A 22,180-nucleotide genomic window follows, 5' to 3' on the forward strand; every position below is an offset into this window, starting at 1 on the left:
TATTTTGGCTTCATTTCTGGATCGTGGGAGGAAGTTGCATTGTCTGCAAGAATCCATAGCAAAATGAGACAGAGTACAATATTTGTTTGCAGGGTGAACTAACATTTAGTTTTGTTTGTTGACATTATGAGGTATATTAGAAAATCTGTCACTAGAATCTGCATCCGGCTTTATTTTGGTAAGAAACACCAGCCGGAAGTGTGTGAGCTGATTCCGCGAGACTTGACGTTAGGAGCCACTGACAGAGGAGCGGCGCACACCCAAGTCAAAAGGGGGTTGAACCGAGGACGTGCGGCTCCTTGGAAAAGTGGCATCCGAGGGAGGACGGAGTGAGTCTAGAGCCGATCACCAGCCACCCGGGACTTCACTCAGCCACCGACACTTTCCCCTGGACTCGAACCTGCAACCACAGCCCCCCGTGCCACCATGAGGATAAACGTATGGATTTACCAGGCGCTGGTGTGCGCTGCCCTCACTTTACTGGACTCAGGTAAGAGAGACAGGAGATGAGGACTATCTGCATGAGTGGTGTTGATCAAATTTGTTATTGTATAACTCCAGAACAAATCACCTCGGGGAATAAAAGTATATAAAGTTAGACAAAGTCCCAATTCCTCAGCTATTTAGTTTTTTTTATTGTAAACTAAGGATTTACTTTAAAGCAGCTTAGAATAGAATGTGCATGCCTCGTTTGGTTTCCCTTTTCCAACCACGTGTATAAGCATGTAAACACGACCTTCCTCTAATTCTGATCATAGCTGCGAGAGTTACGGAACGAACCCGATCACAAGTCCCGTCTTGCTCCGGGTCGTCTCCGCGTTTGATGCTCTCCAGCGGTGACTAATTAAAGATGAACCTGCTCGGGGCTGTTAACGCGAGGAGACTCATCGAACTTTTTTAACGAGGATTTTGAAGTGGGAGAAGGAGGAGAATCACATCGATGCCCTGGAGGAGTGCTGCTCCTCCGCCGTGCCATGTGGGTCAAATTGATCCATGAACCAGAAACAGTTTGGTTTCTGTGGTGGAAGTGGATCCTCTGGATAAACCCCCTTGTGCCATTTCCAGCCGCCCAAACGGTTCCACACTACATCTGCTGATCTTACTGCTTTGTCGTTAAACTTTTTATACAGGTCATGGTCAATAGCATCTGTTGGGCCCCGAGCCAGCAGCTCCTCCGGGGGGGATGGAGCTCTGAGCGCACGGTGCGCACCACAGCCTCATTCGCATCCCCCCAAAAAAGGCGAGCTCAGCTCTGCGCCAGGACGCGCGGGCTCCGTGATATCATGGTGGCCATGCGAGCACGGTATACGAGTGTCCCGGCTTCACATTGCCCCCCGGCTGACATGTGTCCCCGAGTCAAAGCACTGAATCCGTAGTTACCACCTCCAGGGGGTGCCGACCCTGACCCCTGACCTTCGCCCCCCCCCTCCCTCTCTCCTGGAGTTGGGGAAAGTAAAACGCGCGCCTGAGCTGAGGTATTCTGTGTGTCCCGGTAGAGAGATAGAAAAGGTGTGTGTGTGTGTGTGTGTGTGTGTGTGTGTGTGTGTGTGTGTGTGTGTGTGTGTGTGTGTGTGTGTGTGTGTGTGTGTGTGTGTGTGTGTGTGTGTGTGTGTGTGTGTGTGTGTGTGTGTGTGTGTGGCAGAGGGGTGGGGGTGCGTGGGCAACATCTGGCTCAGCTCCACATTGTGCACTCCGTGCATGGACCAGATGTAATGTATGCTTAATTCACGCACACCTTTAACCTGCTGCTCCTCCTCCTCCTCCTCTTCTTCCTCATCCCACACATCTTTACAGTCTATTCGCACTGATAGATTCCACGATTATTAATATAACTTGGCTCTGACAGGGGAACTCGACCAGCACACTTATTCAGCAGACGCTCTGGGTTCTGTGCTCAAGTGGAAGTGTCTGAGGAGGGTCAGAGTGTTGCTCCTTCACCTTTTTTCCTCTCCACATTTTTCAAGATCAAACCAGAAATCCACACCTGCGCCCCCTTCCCATTAAACGTCCTCTCCCTCCCCCTCTCGCCTCTGCCAGAGCACCTTTTTATCGTAATCTCCACCTTCAGCAAATGCTCTGGATTTTGGAGATAGCAGCCGGTCTGACTGCGAGGAGAGGAAGAGACTAAGTGAAATCTAATTGAGCGTCCTGGCCAGACATCAGGGCTGGAGCAACACGGTGATGAGAGCCAGATGTGGTCCAGTCCAGCCCGAACATTAATAACACGTCCTCCCCGAAAACCATTCTGAACCACGAGGAGCCTCTAAACGCTCCACAGTTTACAGTATCTTAAGTACACACGCAACTTCTTGTGTCGGATCTTGGCGCAGCGGCACGTTGCTGTAACTCAGTAGCAGGAGATTTTCCTGTGTGATTTATTTTGCACTTGCCCCCATAATTATAAACGGAAAAAATCTATTGTAGCCGAGCCACGGTGCATCTGAAGGTCTCGCTGTAGCCCCAGTTGTTTGCTCTACAAATCCATCCCACTGAAAGACGGGCTCTTAATATTTCCCAGTAGGTAAAAATGATTGATATGTATCGCAGGAGGATTTGGACTTAGAATATGCTTTTGTCCTGCTTTTGAACCCACTTGGATCTCTTTCACATGATGCTGTGTCTTTGCGATGATATAGTTGTCTTTTGATGTCCTTCCTCCAAAGAAGTGCTTCGGAGGGAAAAGCCTATAAATTAAACATGGGGAAGAATGCATCACAACAACCTTTATTAGATAGTGGGAAACAATGACTGACTGTAGAGCTTTTCATCGGAATTGGCATCCTGATTTGTTCATTAGAAAAACGATAGCGTTTGCTCGCAGCAGTGATTCTGTTTCGACATCTCCTGCCTGATTGGAGGTTATAAATGTGAGTCATGGAATGGGTACCACATAGTTGTTAAACTGTAAAAGAAATCTGTCTGGCTCGGTCTCTGATCAGTCAAATACGAGATATGAGATCTGCATAGCGATGCGTCACTGGCGCACATCCGCCTGTTGGATGGACATCACTCTGTTTTGCCGGCTCTATGCAGTTTAGCAGCCGCTCTTCATTTCCCAGGCAGCTACTCCCCGGTTTAACGCGTCAGCACTGAGGGGAATGAAGAGATATTGTCTTCAGTCCCAGACATACCTTACACCAGCTTTTTCTCAAGACATTAACTTGTGCGATCCCTCGTTGTGGCCTGCCCGGCTGAAGATCTGGTGAAAAGTTCTGTCAGGGGGGGTTTGGCGCATTGAAATGTCAACATGTCAGTAAACATGGATCACGAGGCAGACTGCAGCTGGAGAACGCTTTCGTTGACAGCGTCGGGCCAGCAGGTTCAATGCTCGACGATGACGCTTTGCCGGTTTTCCCTCCGCGTCGTCCGTGCCAAAACCGTGAAATCAGCATTCTCGCTCGTTCCAATATTTGAACTGCCAGGAGAAAACTCAAGGAAATATTCTCATTGCTTTGACAGGTTCATCCTCAGCCCTGGGAACTTGACATCAGCAGAGAAGCATTTGGCCAGGTCCTCCTATATTTGAGCAATGTGTGATGATGCTTTGTCGGTGAAGAGGAGGCAAACAAATTCCACATGGTTTCTAGGTTTTTCTTTTTTTTTTGCATTTGATAGATAGCTGATAGTCAGGTACGAATCGTAGCCAGCATATAAAGATGGACAATGCGTATCCACTTTCCCCCTCCATACAGAAATGAAGCCAAAATATCCCAGATACCAGAGCTGCCATCTTATGGATATAGAGCCAGAGTTTGTACGGTATCGCTCGAGGGGTGGAGCCCGGATTCAGCCAATTAACCTCCTTTGCCAATTAACATCCTCTGCCAAGTTAGTGGGGCTTAGTTTATTGTAGCTAAACATCCCCACGTCGCCCCGTTGTACATAATGTAGGCAAAAATATTGAATACAGGGGTCGGCGACTTGCTCTTGACCAATGGTGAGTCAGTCTCAGCTCTCAATCATAACGTTTCTCCCCATTTTTACAGCATCAAATATCGAATTTGACTTGTACTTTGATTTAGCTTTTTTGGTTCCATGTCCCAATTGCTAACGTGGAGGAGGCAGGACTTATGACCAACACTGCAGACAGCCACCAGGTGGCGTTTAAAATGCTTTGGCTTCACTTTTGGGGGCGCAGTCGTCCATCTTCACTTACAATCTCTGATGAGCAGAGGAGAACCAGTTGTTTTAATGGTTAAATATACTCTTACAGTACAACATAGCACCGTATGAATTACAACCTCAGCCTTTAAAATCTGGTCGATCGTCCAAATCTTCTTCTTCCGCTTCCACAAATTGGATAACTCTGAGCTTGTGTCCTTCAAGGCGAAATGTGCCAGAAGACGTTCTCATGCTGCATCTTTATTGTTTCCTCAGGTTTGTGCAGAAGGACCCATCAGTCGTTACAGCGGTATGAGAAGAGCGAGAGCCACATGCTGGTCTGCACAGACTGTCCTCAGGCCCCTCTGGTGCGAAACAACCGCTCGCAGGAGCAATGCGCTCGCAAGTGCAAGAAGAAAAACTTCAACTGCAGGTTAGTTGCATTTTCTCTCTCCCTCTCCACCCATGTTGTTTCTTTATCACTCCTCCTCTCCTTAGTATTTACTTATTTTCCTTGTTTATCGTGGTCCCAATCTCGCTCAACGACTTCCCATGTGTCCTCGACAGGGCTTTCAACTTTCAGAAGCACAACAGGAAATGCTTCTTGCTTCCCTTCGACCGTTTCACCCGAGGCGTGAAGAAGCAGGCCAACGTCAACTTTACCCTGTATGAAAAAAAAGGTGAATCCCGAAGTCTGACTCATACATTGTTTTGCTCATGAGAACGCTCAAGTGCAGCAGGTCTCTTTCTGTTGACACAATAAAAAGCAACCAACCCTAATAAGACCCCCCCCCCCCCCCCCCCCGGGGCTGTTTAGTCACTATGGTGAGGTTTGTCGCACGCATAAACATGCATCCGACTTGAGTGGAGTATAAACAATACAAAAATCCATTGTTTACAGTCGGAGCGCAGCCTGTTGGAATCTAGCACTTTCGGCAAAACTTACGTAAATTCCAATCCCCCCCTCCCTCCGGTGACATTAAATGAACTTCAGGGAGTTTTCTGTTTTTTGGAATAACACTCCGGGACACACTAAGACACAATCGGTAAAGGTCTCATTGACCATACATGGTAACATGTATTCCAGGTGGTCAGGTTAGGGAGAGGGAATAAACTTTAAATTTATGATACGCTGTATAAATTGGCACACGAGGAACACACAGCCACAGTTTGTATCAAAGGGAAAACATGAATGGATGTTTTCAAATGCTTCTTATCCCTTTGCCCTTTGCGCAGATTATATAAGGGAGTGTATCGTCGGCACCAAGGACTACAGAGGGAGGAGGTCTTGGACCAAGTCGAACATCACTTGCCAAGCTTGGTCAGATAATAACATCAACGAACACACGTAAGTCCTCTCATCTCCAACTGTACAAGTCAAACAAAATGCATTTTCTACGTGGGACGGATGGTTATGATTCACTTGTCACCTTGGGGCGTGCAGTGCCTTGGACAGCGGTAAGAAGATGGTGTTAATTATTCATTTCCCCCCCGGCCCACATTCCTGCAGCCTTCAAAGCCCAGCATCTCAAATCCTCTGGCCTCCGCCACCTTGCCGGATGCTCCTTCTTTATTTCTCTGTGTCTGATATAGAGCAGGCCCCGGCAGCTGATTTACCGATGTTCAAATCATCCCCTTGCACCTCGGGGGTTAAGGGGAAGGCGGAGGCTCTGAGACACTTGAACGTTTATCCAGAGTTAAGTCGGATATCTTTCAACACATGCAGGGATGTCCTCCCCGATGAGGCTGGTGTGTGGGACAGCGGAGGTCATCAGGTGTACAGTAAAGATGTGTTTTTCCACTGCTACGGGAGAGGCCAGATCAGCGACTCCGAGAGGACGGTTCTGTGCCAGCATCTCATTAGTGGAGCTTGTTAGCTACGAGATATTTTAACTGCGATTGGGGTCGGGCCGGGGGGGTGGGGGTGCGAGGCAGAATAATGAGAGTTTGAAGAAATACAGCGGGGAGGTTGAATGAAAGAAAGAAACATGCAGAAAGATTTATGGACTGTATGGAAGTAATGTTCTGTGAGCTCACAAAGCCACAGACATGAGGGAAAATACAAGATCACTGATTACAACACTTTGCACGTTTGGTCCCTGTCTTTTCTTTTTGTCTTCGGCAGTTACTCAATCCTCTATTCCCATTTCACGAGCAGTTATTCACATCAGGAGCCTTTTAGTCATTGTTTATTTGACACACGCTTTCAGGATCCTTCCTTCGTGGCAAATGTGGCGTCTGACAACATCACTTGTGGCTTGTCAACAACTTTGAACGTTCAAAGGGTCAAAGCGAGCTTTACTTAGGGGAGATTTAGAGCCATTGTGGGGTTACCTAACATGGGACCGTCCCGCTGGGCGAGAATTACCACCATAATGAACCACGCACAATTTGAGGCTCAGGTAACTATTATTTTCACGCTTGACCGATCACCGTGGGGTGGACAGGAGGTTCCCTTCCAGGAATGGGACTTCCACCTGTTGTCTATATTTAGTGTTTGAACCACGCTGTGTGCCGAAGCCCGGCCAAGCCTGGAGAGAGGAATGGAACATTGTGATTCATATTTTCATTAATAGATAACATCGCAGTCATTTGTTTATTCATGCAGAGACCTTAATTTATTTTTCTGCACATTTCCACTGGGAGGTCTGTTAGCGCTGTTGGCTTCAGAAACCCACTGGTGCATATTGGATTTGATGTTTTGCTCAAAGGAAAAGGTGTTTTTTTGGGGGGGAGAAGAAAGAAAAACTCTAGGAATGATTCATGTGTCTCTATCTGAAGCTTTCCCCGACAGCTGGTGAGTTTAGCTTTGAGGAAAAACTGTTGGAAACTGTTAGCATGGCTAGTCTTTAGCGAAGACGTATATAAAGATGGATCTACTTCCTCACGTTTCTTCTATCTACCTAAGCTTAACGTTTGCGTACTCCAGATCTTTTCATCTAAGTCTCAGCAAGAGTCGGTGTACTCCCCCAAAATGTTGACTCTTTCCCTTCAGGACACTTCAGCAGATGTGAGCCGTCACACTCTGCTTCCAAGACGCCTGTATTTATGTCTCAATATTTATCAAGCAACCCTCTAACCCCCTCACTTCCTTTAATCGTCTCCGTCTTTCACTCCTCTGGACGCTGCAGCACCGAAGCGTGACCGTGTCGGTTCCCCAGCCGCCAGGTGCACGTTGCTGGACGGTTTCTCAGCAGTTACTTCAGGTCTAGATTTCATCTTTAGCGATATATCCCAAATCTAGCCAATGTGTTAAGTCGGCCCAGGGATCGAAGCATGTGTGCACAGTGTCTGCCTGCGCTCCGATGGGAACAGACTCTGGCAAGGAGATGAATAACTGGCCAACATCTGTTAGCACAACATCATTATGGCTAACTTGTTCCCATGCCACGGCCTTTTACGGACTCTCACCAGATGCGGCCTCCTCTGTGACGTGACGGACCATGTAATTCCATTTTTACAAATTAGGGACACTGCACAATGATAGAAATATATTAAGCTTATGAGTTACACACACCAGATGTGAGTTTTGGCGCTCGGCACGGTGCAGCTTCGGACCAAGTGTTTTGTTTTAGTCAATTGCGTGAGTGAAATGTCAATGTTAGACTTAACCCTGTTATAGTTTGACACTTGTAGGAATTACAATGCGGTTGAAAGTCGTTCCCCCCCCCCCCCAACCACCACCTCTTTCTCCTTTAGCTCTGTCTCTCCTTGGGCCAAGTTATATGTCTGACATTTCCTCCAGGCCTGGGCTGAATGATATTGCGCATTTGTGTTGAAGCCTTGCATATACCCCAGGGTGCAGAGGGGAGAGCAGAGCAGACTCTTCCAGGGAGAGAGTCATTGCCTGGGGTAGAACGCTCAGACAAGCTGCTGAAGGGAGGGAGGGCTCTGGTTCTTTCTCCTCTTCGTTCCCTGCACATGTTTTTTTTTCTTTCTCTCTTTTTGCATCATCAGTTAAACGCCGAGCAACTTTTTGGCTCATTCCATTCATTCTGCTCACTTTCTTTTTTGAACCACTAAAGTTACACGTGTTTTCTTCTTCTCCTCCTCCTGCGCAAAAAACTTTTTCTTTTCCTCCACCCTCCCCTTCTCCGTCTCCCTGGGTGGGAGGGGGGAATGCGGTCGACATGGATCAGGGGGGTGCTGACATGCCAGCTTTTAATCATCCTGCCCTGACACAAGGCGGATTTCACACACTGTCCATTTAGCGCGGGGATCCCATGCCTCTCCTTGCTCGCGTCCCACATGTTTGGTTTCCCCTGGTTCTTTCTCTTACGGCCTCGCAGCAGCTCGGTCACACCGGCCTGATGTAGCAGTTGACAGAGAGGGATTAGGTTTAGACGTGTTCAAAGGCTGCCAGTAAATGACCCGCTTGGGCTGCTCCCAGTGGTTCGTGGCGTGGTTCTGTGCTGCTGGTGGTCACTGTGCTGTGACCGAGTCTGGCTGCTTCACACATGAAGGACCCGGGGACGTGGCAGCAATCAGTGTGGCAAGCCGCCCCGAAAGGTGCAAACCTGGAGAGGAGAGACGGATTGATGACCTACTTTGCATAAGATTGCTATGACTGCTTTCTTCTCGGATTTAAAATGTAACCTGGTCACATAATGGGCACTGAGATTTCTTAAAACTGGGTTAACATCTCAATGGGATGAATTTATTTTGCTTGCAGCTGAGAGCACGAGCAGACAGGTACGGCGCTGTATATACTAGCAAAGCAGCCAAGTGTGCAAGTACTCCCTAAAATGTATTTGTACAGCTCACAGTATCAGGTAACACTTTCTCCCTTGTAGGTTTTATCCTGATAGTTTCCCGGCGGAAGACCTGAGGGAGAACTTCTGTCGGAATCCCAAGAACGATCCAGGTGGTCCGTGGTGCTACACCACTGACCCCAATGTGCGAGTGGAAGAGTGCGGTGTGCCGCAGTGTTCGGAGGGTAAGGCCTTCCGTGACATCACTACTGGACAATTACATTCGGTCAGCTTTAGCAGAGCAGATACCTCCACCAAGACCCAACTGTCCCCATTAATCGATGATGTTTGTTTGGACATCGTGAGACAACTATTCAAGATACATACAAACTGTTCATTCCTCAACTAATCCACATAATCTCTGCTAGACATTGGTATCTACAGGTTTGTAGCCCTACAATTTAGAAAATGTAAAAATTGCCTTATCTCATGAATCCTTGATCCACCGCTTTGTCCAGATCTGTGCAAGAATGCAATGGGTTCTTTTTTGACCCTTCTCTTATGCTTCCACCAATTTAAAAAAAAAATCCAATCAGCAGTTTTTTACCTAAGCCTGCAGGCGAACAAACAAACTCAGTTCAAGTCAGAAAGCCCAACAGGGTTAAATCAATGTTAATGTGGTATATATCTTTGTCTGTTTCTTATAAAGTCATAAAACGAGTAACTTAAAGTTTTGCTTTGTTGACAGACGTCTGTATGACGTGCAACGGGGAGGATTACCGAGGCAAAGTGGACCATACCGAGAGCGGAAAGGAGTGTCAGCGGTGGGACTCAGTGAGGCCTCACAAACACCTTTTCCAGCCCAAAAAGTGAGAACTCCACTCTAGCATGTCTCACGTACAACACCCGCCTACGCCCATGACAGATGCTTAAATAAATGACGCTGATACTCGAGGGAGGTAGACCTCACCAGTTGTTATGACTTACTTCTCTCCCTCCTCATTACGTCTTTTCCTCCCCGCTTCCCCTCTGTTTCCTCTCTCAGGTATCGTGGCAAAGATTTAAAGGACAACTACTGCCGTAACCCGGATAATCGTCGCCGTCCCTGGTGCTACACCATGGATCCGAAAACCCCGTGGGAGTTCTGCAACATCACTGTGTGTGGTACGGACCTATGCACTGTAAAGACTCAAATCTGGGGCCTGGGCTTTGTGGACAAGCCTTCAACAAATCAGCGGGAGACTAAATTACTGTTATACGCTGATTTATGGCTTTTCTTTGTTGCTGGTATTCCTTCGTTTCCAGTCCCCTCCGAACTTGATAACAAGTAAAGCTCCTTTCATACATTGAGTCCGAAGCATTTTTCGGAATTTGCTTTTCACATGTGAAGGATGTAGCAGGAGATTGTCTGAGTCAGATGTCCTGAACCCCTTCAGGCGAGGAGTAACATCTAGGTAGAGCTCGCAAGAGGCAGGACAGGTTGTATAAAGCTGTGGAAAACACGTGTTATTACCCGAATCTCTCGGATTCTGTTGTCTTTCCAAGTTTACATCTTCATCAGCCTATACTACATGTGTGGCTCCCCAGATATTTATATTTTCCAGACATTTAACCTGGCTGGGAAAGTTATGGAAAAAGTGTGGAACCACTGATGGAAATGTCCCAACTTCTGTGCATGTCTCACACAGTTAGGAATCCTTTGTCAGATTCACAGCATTCAGGATCCCTTGCTTGGCTCTGGGACAGACCAGTGGCGGTTTAGCACTTCCAGCAAGTGGTTTGAATTCGTCAGGGAGTTTGCTTCATGCAGGACTTTGGCGGTTTTGAGGGTTCTTGCGGTCAGGACCCCTGAGGAGCCTCGAGTCTTCTGTTTACCCAGCTCAGTGTTTCATGTGGTGCTTGGGTTCAAATCCCTCCACCTCAACAAGGAGGAGTAAATAGGTTGTTGGTGAATTGTCGAGTATGACTTCATAGAGCATGTAGTGTTTCGCTGAGACCACTCACAGATGATTAGGGGCAATAAAGCGGAGGACTACAATAGAGGCTACTATACTGTGATGTCCCACATTGCCACTGGAAGGTTTAATAGTGGTTTTAGTACTGTGAACAATCATTTTTGACATTTATGTATTTGGAGACAAGGGGCGAATTATAGGGAAAAGCTTAATTAATTCACGCAGAACAAAACAGTTGCAGATGCCTCCATGCATGACTCGGACTGAGAACAACAGTCTCCATCCCCATGATCAAAACAAGAAGTGATGGAAATCATTTTTGAAACAATGGCGTTTGATCCCCGTTCAGAGAATCGATGTCCAGATGCACTGAGGCTGTTTTGGAGGCTTGTGGTTACAGAAAACCTGAAGATGACAGTTTATGTTGTCACCAATTTGGGATTTTATTGTTGAAAGGGCTTGTGGCTTGTCAGGAAAAATGACATAGTATTTACACAATTCCAATTTCCAAGGACGTCACTGTTTGCGCTTTGAAATTGAGATGGGGTATTTTTTCGGTTAGCAAATTTGTTTTTTCCGATTTTGTTATTCTACTATTTGTCCATTTCACATGTATCTGATTGAGCTTTATTGTAGAGCACTGGCTCCATGTTCAATATAGAAGAAGTAAAAGAAAGAGAGGATGCTGAAAAAGAGGTTGTACCTTTGGAGAATTCAATTTTTTCATTGAACGCTTTGAAATATTCCCACATGCTCAATCACAAACACACAGAGCATCTCTCCTTGTCTCTGTCGGCCGCTTACACACATGCACCATACAGTACATGTTGTGATTTACAGCCTGGGCGGAGGATCAGCATTTGTCCAGATGTGTGTATCCCTCAATGCCTGCCCTCGGAAAGATAAAAACCACTGACCTGTGCTGCTCAGTGCACACAGACACTGGCATGCATTACATCAAGCCAAAGAATCCCTCTTTTCCACCCGCCGGCTCCTCTCTGCCTCAGAACCTCCTGCTTCACTCCTCCATCTTCTCCAATCTCGTTTGTCAAAGGCTAAAGAAACAGAGACAGAAATCCGGAGGGGAGAACTCGCTCCCTACGTACCGGCTTTTTCCTGCTCTGCTGAAAAGCTGAATTCCATCTGAAGATGTTTGGAATAGTTTTCCGGTGGATAAAGTTGCCCCAGTCGGAACCAGGCAGGACGGGATATCTTTGTTTGGGCTGAGATAAACAAATTCAAACCCTGATCCTGAAGTTTTTGATGTTTAATTGCGTGGCTAAATTAATTCCGAGCTCTGGGAGTTTCCCAACAACAACCTGTGACATCGTGTGGTGTCAGCAGGTTAGATAGCTGCATATTGTTGTGGATGTCCCTACGTGCAAGAATGTGGGGCACTGGTGTAATGAATACACATAAAGTTCCCTATCGCAGCAGAGGCGCAGAGGGGGAGGCTACTGTTTTTGATCATCTGTCTCTATGTTAAACACGACACATTCTTCTGGGGATTAATATCTCCCTCCGTCGCTCCCTCCCTCCTTCCTGCCTTCAGTGCTTTACGTCTCCCTCTCTTTTTCTTTGCCCTCTTTACTCCAGATTTTTACACAGTTACAAATCTACGTTTTTTCTCTTTCTCTGCTAGAGTCGGACTCCAGCGAGGACACAGATGTCAATGTCACCACGTCCTGTGTCCAGGGGAAGGGCACAGCTTACCGGGGCACAACGTCTGTCACTCCTGAGGGCGTGACGTGTCAGCGCTGGGACTCTCAGTTCCCCCATAACCACTCGTTCCTGCCCCAGAACTTCAAATGCAAGTGAGTCACGCTTGTTTGGCGGCTCCTGATTGGCTGGATTCAGTCCCCTGTGCTGTGTGAAGTAGGCGATTTGCTCGTTTCATGCATCCGACTGTTGAAATGCCAAAAAAAAGGATTTCGGAGTTCTTAGCCACGCTGCAAAAAACACAGTCATCAGCACCATGATTTAAATTGTAGCTTGTGTGTGTGCCACAGGGACCTGCGAGAGAACTACTGCCGTAACCCCGACGGAGCCGATTACCCATGGTGCTTCACTACAGACCCTAAACAGAGGAAAGCCAACTGCACCCACATCCCCAGGTGTGATGCTGAGGCCACACAAAAAATAGGTAAATGGATGAAAAAGATGGATTTTAAAGGAACAGTTTGACCGTTTTGGGGGATTATGCACATTATACTGTAAATATGAAGCTAGACGCAGCGGCTGAAGTAATTTTTTCAGTTGGATTTTGATATAGATTAAAAGATACTTGTATCAAGGAATGATTTTAACCTTTGGGCAGAAAGAGGCCAACTCATTTCCCGTGTTTATAGGCTAAGCTTAACTAAAGGAAAGAGCTGCTGGCTACTATCGCTGCATATTTCCACGCCTTTTCCAGGTGGCGAGTGTTTTAAGAGTTAACAATTAATCAATAATTAGATTTGAAATACGGGACGACAGGAGCTTGTCATGTTTTTGCAAAGAGAATCACACATTCAATATTTTTCCCCATAGGACTGGACCACTTGGCGACTGCCCAATGAATTCCCGCTTCATGGGAGATCAAAACACCAGACCCTGTCGATAGTTCTCGCTGTCGTTTCCCATCTTTCTCTGCTTTGCGTTTCAAAAGACCAGACATGTCAAACAGCGGCTTATACAAACCCTCCTCCGATTCTGTTTAGGAGAAAAAGACGGAGCACGGTTTAAATGTTCTATTAGATCTGAGAACCACCAGTTACGCGGGGGCCCTTGACATTACACTGATGCAAACCACAAGGAGAACACCAAACACCCGAATCCCTTTTCCTCGTCTCCGCACACGCATGAATGTTCGTTTGCGAGTCAGCCCGCTCACAGATTGTATTAAAGTGTTTCAGAAACTGCCAAAATACATAAAAATAACCATGATCCTGTTTTTTCCTCAGAGTGTTACGAGGACGTCGGAGAGATGTACCGGGGAACTTTATCCATAACTCGCTCTGGGATTCCCTGTGCCAACTGGTCACATCACATAGACAGGTAACAATCTCATTGATTCTGCATTGTTATGTCCCTTGTCTCCTCACTCCAAGTCGAGCTTCAGCTGCGTTAGGGAAACACTGGAAAATGTTTCCTAGAGAGGCTGACATTCTTTTCAGCGTTTGTTGACAACTTAGCTCCCATTGCCATGTGAAAATCCCTTTCAAATGAATGAAGCTAAGCAGTGAAAACAAACAGCGGGAGGAAATCGGGGTGGGGGGGGGGGTTCCTCAGGGGTCAATACGTGGCCCAATTATTATTCATCTAACTGTCGAGAAGAAACCCTGGGGTGCTCTCCGAGTGACCCATCGTGATGGAGAGGCGGCCCACTGCGGGGCTGTTGCTTCATGCTCGAGTCGGGCTGTTGGACTTACTTAATTTATAGGAATTTTAAAAGCCAAAACGGCACAGACAGATGGACATGTTCCAGAGCCGACCCCTGACCCCAGGAAGTGCTTTCCGAGGGAAGCAGATCAAAGCCAATCAGCTCCCTCGCGTTGACTGCAGCCAGCGAGTCTATCCTGCTCAAGGTCAAGGGTCGTCCCTGGAAAAAAGGGGCTGAGAGCAACAGCTTGTTTTACAATCTCCTGGGATGTGGAATTATCTTCACCTCCTGACAAATTGTTGTCTATTGCCCGGCATTATGTTTTGTACCCACTATCTGCTTTCCAGGGATGTCTGAGAAGGTTGTGTTTAATTCTAGTGGGGACGCTGCAAAAAAGACACAATTAAATGTGAACTTGTTCCACGGAGGATGTGGCTCCTACTGGTCTGAGCCCTGCCGAATGCTTAGAGTGCATACTTTCATACTCCCATGTGCACGCTTCACAAAACTCTGCGTTTCCTTCCACGGGCTCAGGGCGGCGAATGCAGAGGATTGATTGCACTATAGGAAAGCCGGAGTCAGACTTCCAGGCACACACCGTGGTTACTTACAGTGTATATGAATCTGTACGTGCATAAAGGTGTAACCACGACTTGGCAGTGTGCATGTAAATGAGACACGGGCCAGCATGGGCTCTGTGCAGAATAACAAATGGAACATGAGAATCTGTATTTGTGTGTTTTACAGTGGGGATTCTCACTCTACAGTGTCCCATGTAGGGCTGGAGAACAACTACTGCCGGAACCCGGACCGGGACAAGCACGGCCCCTGGTGCTACACCAATCCAAATAACCGCCTGGCCTGGGACTACTGCAAACTGAAGCACTGTGAGTGGCCTAGATAAACCTCTCGTCCATTTACGTATGTGTAGCCCATATTCAATATTTGTCTCATGGGGATTAGCCATTCATTTGTATTTATTTCAAAGTTATTCAAAAAATTTAAATCACACACACAATTGAAAAAGTATTATTTACAAACGGTGATGAGGGAAAACAACTTAAACACTTGAGAAGAGGTACAAACTTAATTTCTTTATTCTCACCCCTTCTCCATAAATCATGAATTAATAATTATCTTATAAACATTAACAGACTCATTTTTAGTGTTAAACCATACAAATAGATGCCACTCTCATGTCTGCATGCTACTAGAACACATAGAAAAGCAGAGTGTTTTCACTGATGTACCAACAAGCGTCGACATGCTCCTTGTTGAGTTGTAGAGCTGCAGGTGGGAGTTTCCTGCACTTGTTTCCAGTCTTTGTGCCAAGCTGATCTGGCCCGGCTCATGGCTTTAGCTTCATATTTACCACACAGACGTCATGTAGCTCACTTTGGCCTCAGCAACAAGGGGAACATAAGCTTGTTTGAAGCTGGAGGTTTCTTTCAGAATAGATGGTGGATTCATTCGTTTTAGAATCAATTAATCTCTCACACTCGTAATATCAGAAGAATAAAATTCAGGGTGGGGGTTTCAGAACATCAGCCTGTTGCCTGTATTAAAACGAGGAATGTGGAGCCTTTTCTTTCGTTATACTTAGAGTGATGTGAAACATTGTCTATTACTCTCGACATCTCCAATTCATTGGTCTTCAATACGGCCCTAACACTCGTAAAACTTTGCTCTCATTAGACGCGAAGAGTTCACCACACATCCTGGTGTGTGTTTAATGTCCCGACATGTGAAAGCATCTTTACACAATTTCCCCCATGATGCACTTCCTCTGAAATATGCACATGGTGGCCATAAACCATGTGTCCCGCTCGGAAAATTACGACCGCTCGCTTGCAGCATTGTGCGGACGGTATGTGACAAAAGCCAGAGGAAAAAATGAATAGCACTTCTTCACAGGCTTCTTAACATTTGGAATCAAAGAACCCGTTAAAGTGCCCCCGTGCTGCTTCATGCAACAGTTCTCAGGGAAGTGATTCCGGTGTCAGCTCAGGACAACGTGGCCCTGATCTCCTTTAGCTCCTTTAATCCTCCAGGTGTGAAGTATTTGAACAATGTCGCTCAGATTCCAGTTGCTTGAAAACAGAAACAAATATTCGTCTATTGCCATTTGGTACCAAGCAGAGGACGGTTTTATTTCATCAACTCCACCTTTAACGTCATAATCTTTTATTCACACAGCCTTGCTGGTGGTTTATGTAATGTGCTAGCTGCGGTTTAGTCCAATTGGCGGAGAATAACCGTGATGCCCAAACAGCAAACAGATGCAGGACTGTGCTGTCATCCTTCTTATTCCAGAAAATGGCTGGTTTCAATCATGTTGCGTCGAAGCGCCTCTTTCCAATGGCTGCACCATAATTACCGTAATGTAAAACATGTCCTGCATGCAGCTTTTGAGGTCTTGAGCAAATTTCATTCCGTCCCGCGGTCGCTAACTGATGTAGCCTCCGACGGCGACTCGGATCTGAAGTGCTCGCAAAGTAAAGAAAGGTGCGGTCGGCGTCTGAGGTTTTTTGTCGTTTCAAGGTCGACAGGTCGGAGTTATTCCCGCGGCTGTCACGTCTCTTCTTACCGTTTTTTCTCTTTCCCCTCTATCAGGTGAATCATCTACAGTAGCTCCTCAACCCAGCAGTGAGTATCACTTTGACTTGTCCGGCTTCTACCAGTCTGGTCCTCTTCCTCCTCCTCTTACCTCTAATCTCTTCCCTTTCAAACGCTCTACATTGAATCCATCTGCTGTCGTTTACCCGACTAATCCAATCATATTTTATGGTCCTGCTTTGACAGTTTCTGGACAAATCTTTTCCCATTGAAATGTAAATGATCCATCCATCAAAAAATAAACAGCAGTCAACATTTCTTTCTTTTCTTTTAAAGATCTAACCCGACCAAAGATATCGTGCTTCGTGCACATAAACACCAGAATAGTCGGCGGACATCAAGTGCGAGGTACAGACGGCAGCTGGGTGGTGAGCATCCAAAGAGAGTAAGTCCTTTTAAACCTTTCTGGGTTTTTACAGATTCTCTCCCCCCCCCCCCCCCCCCCCCAGGTTGTGAATATAACAGTTCTTCTTCACGTTTTTTCTCAGGAAGGCTCATTTGTGTGGCGGCTCGCTGATCAGAGAGGACTGGGTTCTGACCGACCAACAGTGCTTTACCTCCTGGTAATTCTTCACCAGATCCTAACATGTGGAACAGAGCAGTCGGACCGGAGATCTGTTTAACTCGTGCAGTTGTCAGAGCCGCTCGTATACTTGCACATGCAGTATCTCTGTCATCTGCAGCAGTGGTTTTAATGGAGACCTCCCTATCTGTGTAGTAATGTGCGGTACTGTAGGTATCACATGTGGAGTAGATCAGCGGCTTGGAGCTGATGTAGTGGAGGGACTCATGCTTTTTCATTCTTTTCTTTAGCCTTGAAGGTTTTTGAAGGTTTATGATGAAAATATTGCTTTTAATATTGCATTAACTGATATCATGTTGGTTGTGCATTGATGACATTTCTGTTAAAAATATAATGGAATGGTTTGACCACATGCAACACAACTAGATCTATACTCAGTAGATCTCTGAGGTCCAACAATATCTCAAATTATTCCCAGTGAATATGTGAATAAAAGAAAAATCTCACAATGTTAAACAAATCCTGGATCCGCCCCCTGATCTGGATTTAACCGAACCCTCAATATTCAAAAGTGGGCCCACTGTACATCTGAGCCTTGAGTTCTCTAACGTTCCTCCGTTGATCCCTCAACCTGAGCAAATTAACCTCTGACTACACAAGTCACAAATTCTGCAGGGTCTCCATCTCACTCTGGTCCTTGTGGTCTTCAGTGTTCCAGATCTCAGGGATTACAGCGTGCAGGTCGGTCTGCGCCACCTCAACCAGTCGTCGCACCACCCGAGGCTACGCATCTCGCGCCTGATCTGCGGCCCAGAGGGATCCAACCTGGTCATGCTGAAACTAGCAGAGTGAGTCTCCAGTCACCATTGATATTTAAGATCTGAATATGAAACTGTATTCCTGTAAAAGTATAATTAATGGACTGTTGTGTGTTGTTGTTGTAGCCCTGCGCCTGTGTCTGAAGGGGCCTCCTCGATTCATCTCCCAGTGAAAGACTGTCACATCCCCGAAGGCACCAACTGCACCATGTATGGATGGGGTGAAACCATAGGTACTGCCTTCACTCGCCAATATGCCAAAACGCCACATTCCAACTAAAGAGATGTAAACGTGTGTGACCTCTGACACCCTCTGGTTTGTGTGTTCTCCTCCTCACAGACGCCGGGTACGACGAGGCCCTGAACACGGTCACGATGCCGATGGTCAACAATGACATGTGCTCGCAGATCAAAGGGGACGCCGGGGAAAGCAGGATATGCGCCGGAGGCATGAGAGGAGAAGGTGTCTGTGATGTAAGGAGAACGTGATTGAATATTAAAATGTTTTACTCACAATATCCTCGAGCCGGGGAACAAAACACTCTGGCAGCAGCTTGAAATGTAGTTTTCTTTTGGAACTACTTTCTACTGGAGAAATAGTCCCAATGGAAATCTTCAACCTTGAAGTTTGGGGAGTAAGGGGAGATGCATGACTGTATGTAAACAACCCTGCTCACCAAAAGTGCAGCCAAATCATCTTGATCAGCCCCTGGTGGCTGGCTGCAGTATAGGTCATATGTCCTGCCTCCTCCATGTTAGTGGACCAAACAGTGACCAAACTGAAAAGTGCATTAAAGACTTCTTATAACACTGATTGGTTTTGATTCAAGTAGATTTGTTTTCTGGTAAGTTCGGTTTAAATTTGTGATTTGATGCTTTTAATACAAGTGGAAAACATCCCTCCTGATTGGTTGAGGGCATCTTTCATTTCGTGGGATGAAAATGAAAGATGATATCGTGGGATATTTGGGCTTACATTTGGATTCTTCTGTGTTTCTGATGTTTTATCCTCTGCCCTTCTCTCACAGAGAGATAATGGTGGCCCGTTGGTCTGCCAGGAGCATGAGCGCAAAGTCATCGTCGGCGTGAGCATCCAGAGGACGAAATGTGCCTCGTCGCAGCCGGCTCTCTTCGTCAACGTTGCTTTCTACTCGGAGTGGATTTATAAAGTGTTCAAGCTTTACCCCAGCCCAGAGAGGAACTGAAATAAAACCCGGAGCGTACCACATCTGGCGAGAGGCGGGAGGCGACTCTGGGTCGGACCTCTCCGACTCGGACCGCAGGGGAGACATGAGGGGAAATCACCAGTTTGGGGATTTTAGCGGCCGAGGCTGTCGTTACACGGAGAGGACGGGGACTCGTGATTGAAGACTGGATACGATAAAGTGGAATCTCCCGCGCTCCCCCACATGCAGGTTGTTAGCCTCCAGAACATTTTAACAACCAAAGTCTCGGGCACATGGACGACGTACCAATTGTATTTTGACATGAGAATGACACGTGTGACTCAGTATTATCTCCTGGAATATACTTGAATATGGACGGAGCCCAGATCCCCTGTTGGACACGACTGGGACTGGGATTTCTTTCTTTGCTTTTTTATTTTAACGTGTTGAGCTGGACTGCAAAACTTTTCTTTACCTCCAACACACACACACACAGATGTTAACAAATATACAAATTTGGCCACAGTGATTTCCGATGCCATAGAAATATAACCATACCCCAAGATGAACAAGGTACGACCAAAGAGGAAGAAGAACTGGTCTGTGATTTAAACCTGTAAACTTTGCTTCAGATATACCGTGAATTAGGTGTATAGAATACACTATAGCTGCTTGAAACTCTGACTGCAGCAGCCCTGGACAACCATTCAGTGCTCACTGTGCGCAGTAGCCGGACTGCCTTTTCCCCAGTTAGCTGTAACTGTTAGTTTCCCCCCCCCGTGAGAGGGTCTAAGTAGGAACTGAGCAAACTGCTCCAGATCTTATGCTAATATTTGAAGCATGAGAGAGAAGAGCCGTGCCAAATATAACAAGGTTATTTGGTCTCCAGTTTGGAGGGAACTGTGGCCCCTGGCGGGCTGTGTGTGGTCAGTAGGATATTTTATATATATATGTATTACTTTTTTAATTTTCACGGAAGGTGACTCCTTATGTACATAACTGCAGATTTATAAAGTATGTCTCTGCTGTGCCATAAGATTTTATAGGTCTTATAGATCTGGAATATGTTTGGTTCACTGAGTAATGTCAGATTGGCTTCTTCCTGTTTCGGATTGTGTTTAATATTTAAAAGATTGGACTTGTGGATTGTGAGCAGTCGGTTTGTTGTATTTATTTCTTTTTGGAAAGAGCAGAAGAGTTGCAGATAATGATACTTGGTTTTTTGTTTCTCACACTTTAATAACATGCTGCGTGTTTGACTCCCGGTTAAAGACACAGAAACAGAAAGGAACACACCGTTGACAATGTGCCTTATACATTCAAACTAGAGACTGTAGATAAAGATGGACGACACGTCTCCACTTCCTCCCACTATCCAGATGTGAAGCCAAATTATCCTGGATGCAAAGTTCCAGGGGGGGGCAGTTTAACAAGGAATTGAAAAGTGAAGTGAAAAAGCATCAGCTGAAAAAGACGACAATCAAAGTCATGTTCTCGGTGTTGTCTTAAAGCGTAAAAGGATTTTCTCTTGTTCTCTTCATCACGTATAAAATGCTACGTACCTTAAAAACATCCAGAAACTCTTTGAAGTTCACAGATTGAAAGGAAGACGCTTCACAGAATAAACTGGGGAAACCAAATATTCACGTGGCAGATCACATAACCTGTTGCCTTCTTTGAAAAAACGAAATGGACTTGTAACTGTTAATTTATGCGACTTGTTAATTTACCTTCATGTAAATAGGCCTCCTGGCGTCCTGTAAATTACAACTTGTAATTTTTGTAAATACCCTCCTTGAGTATTTTGACTCCCTGATCATTCTGTTTATATATTTGTACAATGTAAACCTTAAATATAACAGCTGCTATTTTGTGTTCATGAGTTGTTTTTTTCTATCTACGGCCTTTTTTCCTGAATTTTGTAGCCTTTGTATTATTCCTATTTTAATAAAGAAAACTTGACATCACACGTTCCAGTACTCGTCCTTCCGCTTGGCATATTCCTCTTGAGTAATATCTGCTTTAAGGAATATCCTGAGTGTGTTTATTCCCTTCTTGGCAGTTTACTTCCTATATCACTCACAGCAGCAGCTTGTAGCACATGAGAAATACCCTGAAGTGGCCGAGAGCTGCAGATGTCATCCATACCACGGCTGCCGAGGATAAATAATAACATGTCTGAGGAAACATTTGGATAACAAATTTGGACGTCACCCGCAGAGTTAAGTGATGCATAGTTGAACTTGGATCGGCGGCTCGGAGACTTCTGGTTGCTCAACGGGAGATAAGATAATACTTAATGCTCCGAACGCAAGATGGATGTTTGTGTCGGTTTGTTATATTGAGGTAAAAACCTGCTTTCTGTCATTTTGTTGACAGAGAGTTCGGTAGCCAGTTGTGAGACATTTGACTTAAAGTGGGAGAAGCAAACTAAGACCCTGTGTTTATCATGGACTCAACTCCCTGTGAGCCTGGGTCCCATCCTAGATGAGCTGATGGTCGTTTTGTTTGGTAGCTCCCAGAGTCTGATAGGAAACTCAAGGTTTTCCAAACTCTGGAATGATTTACCAGCTGAAATTAGACTTTCTATGATTGTTGCTCCTTTAAAATCCATTTTTGAAACGTTTTGTTAAAATAAAAAATAAACTTTCATCTCTATGTGAAATGTGTTTATCTTGTTTGATTTTGTATTTGTTTTAAATTGTATTGTTTTGTGATACAGATACATTATTATTTTATTATTATTATTGCGAGTAGTAGTAGTAATAGTAGTAGAATTGCTTTTATTATTCATTTTTTGAGTATAATTACTTGGCTCCATCTCTCCCTGTGACCCTCAGATAATGGATAAATATATAATTATTATTATTATTATTAGTAGTAGTAGTAGAAATATTAATAGTAGTAGTAGCAGTAGTATTAGTATTATAATTAGCACATTGCTGTGAC

General features: G+C 45.7%; 1 protein-coding gene across 1 annotated transcript; it reads left to right on the forward strand.

The window, feature by feature from the left end:
• Positions 1-364: 364 nt before the first annotated feature.
• On the forward strand, positions 365-21,188 carry hgfa (hepatocyte growth factor a). The gene is made up of 18 exons (XM_062382273.1): positions 365-490; positions 4,378-4,534; positions 4,669-4,781; positions 5,338-5,449; positions 8,895-9,037; positions 9,541-9,661; positions 9,838-9,956; positions 12,390-12,561; positions 12,757-12,890; positions 13,690-13,783; positions 14,856-14,995; positions 16,722-16,754; positions 17,001-17,109; positions 17,213-17,287; positions 17,958-18,095; positions 18,192-18,298; positions 18,406-18,539; positions 19,094-21,188. Exons 1-18 carry the CDS (start codon positions 427-429, stop codon positions 19,268-19,270), a joined length of 2,142 nt encoding a protein of 713 aa, XP_062238257.1. The 5' UTR covers positions 365-426; the 3' UTR covers positions 19,271-21,188.
• Positions 21,189-22,180: the final 992 nt, after the last annotated feature.

Source organism: Platichthys flesus, chromosome 23 (genome assembly GCF_949316205.1).
Source record: "Platichthys flesus chromosome 23, fPlaFle2.1, whole genome shotgun sequence".
Classification (NCBI taxonomy): Eukaryota; Metazoa; Chordata; class Actinopteri; order Pleuronectiformes; family Pleuronectidae; genus Platichthys; species Platichthys flesus.

Coding starts and splice junctions, on each gene's coding strand:
- hgfa (XM_062382273.1), top strand. CDS start 427: ATGAGGATAAACGTATGGATTTACCAGGCGCTGGTGTGCGCTGCCCTC. Junction 13,784..14,855: donor TGGTCACATCACATAGACAG/GTAACAATCTCA, acceptor TGTGTTTTACAG/TGGGGATTCTCACTCTACAG. Junction 17,288..17,957: donor CAACAGTGCTTTACCTCCTG/GTAATTCTTCAC, acceptor TGTGGTCTTCAG/TGTTCCAGATCTCAGGGATT.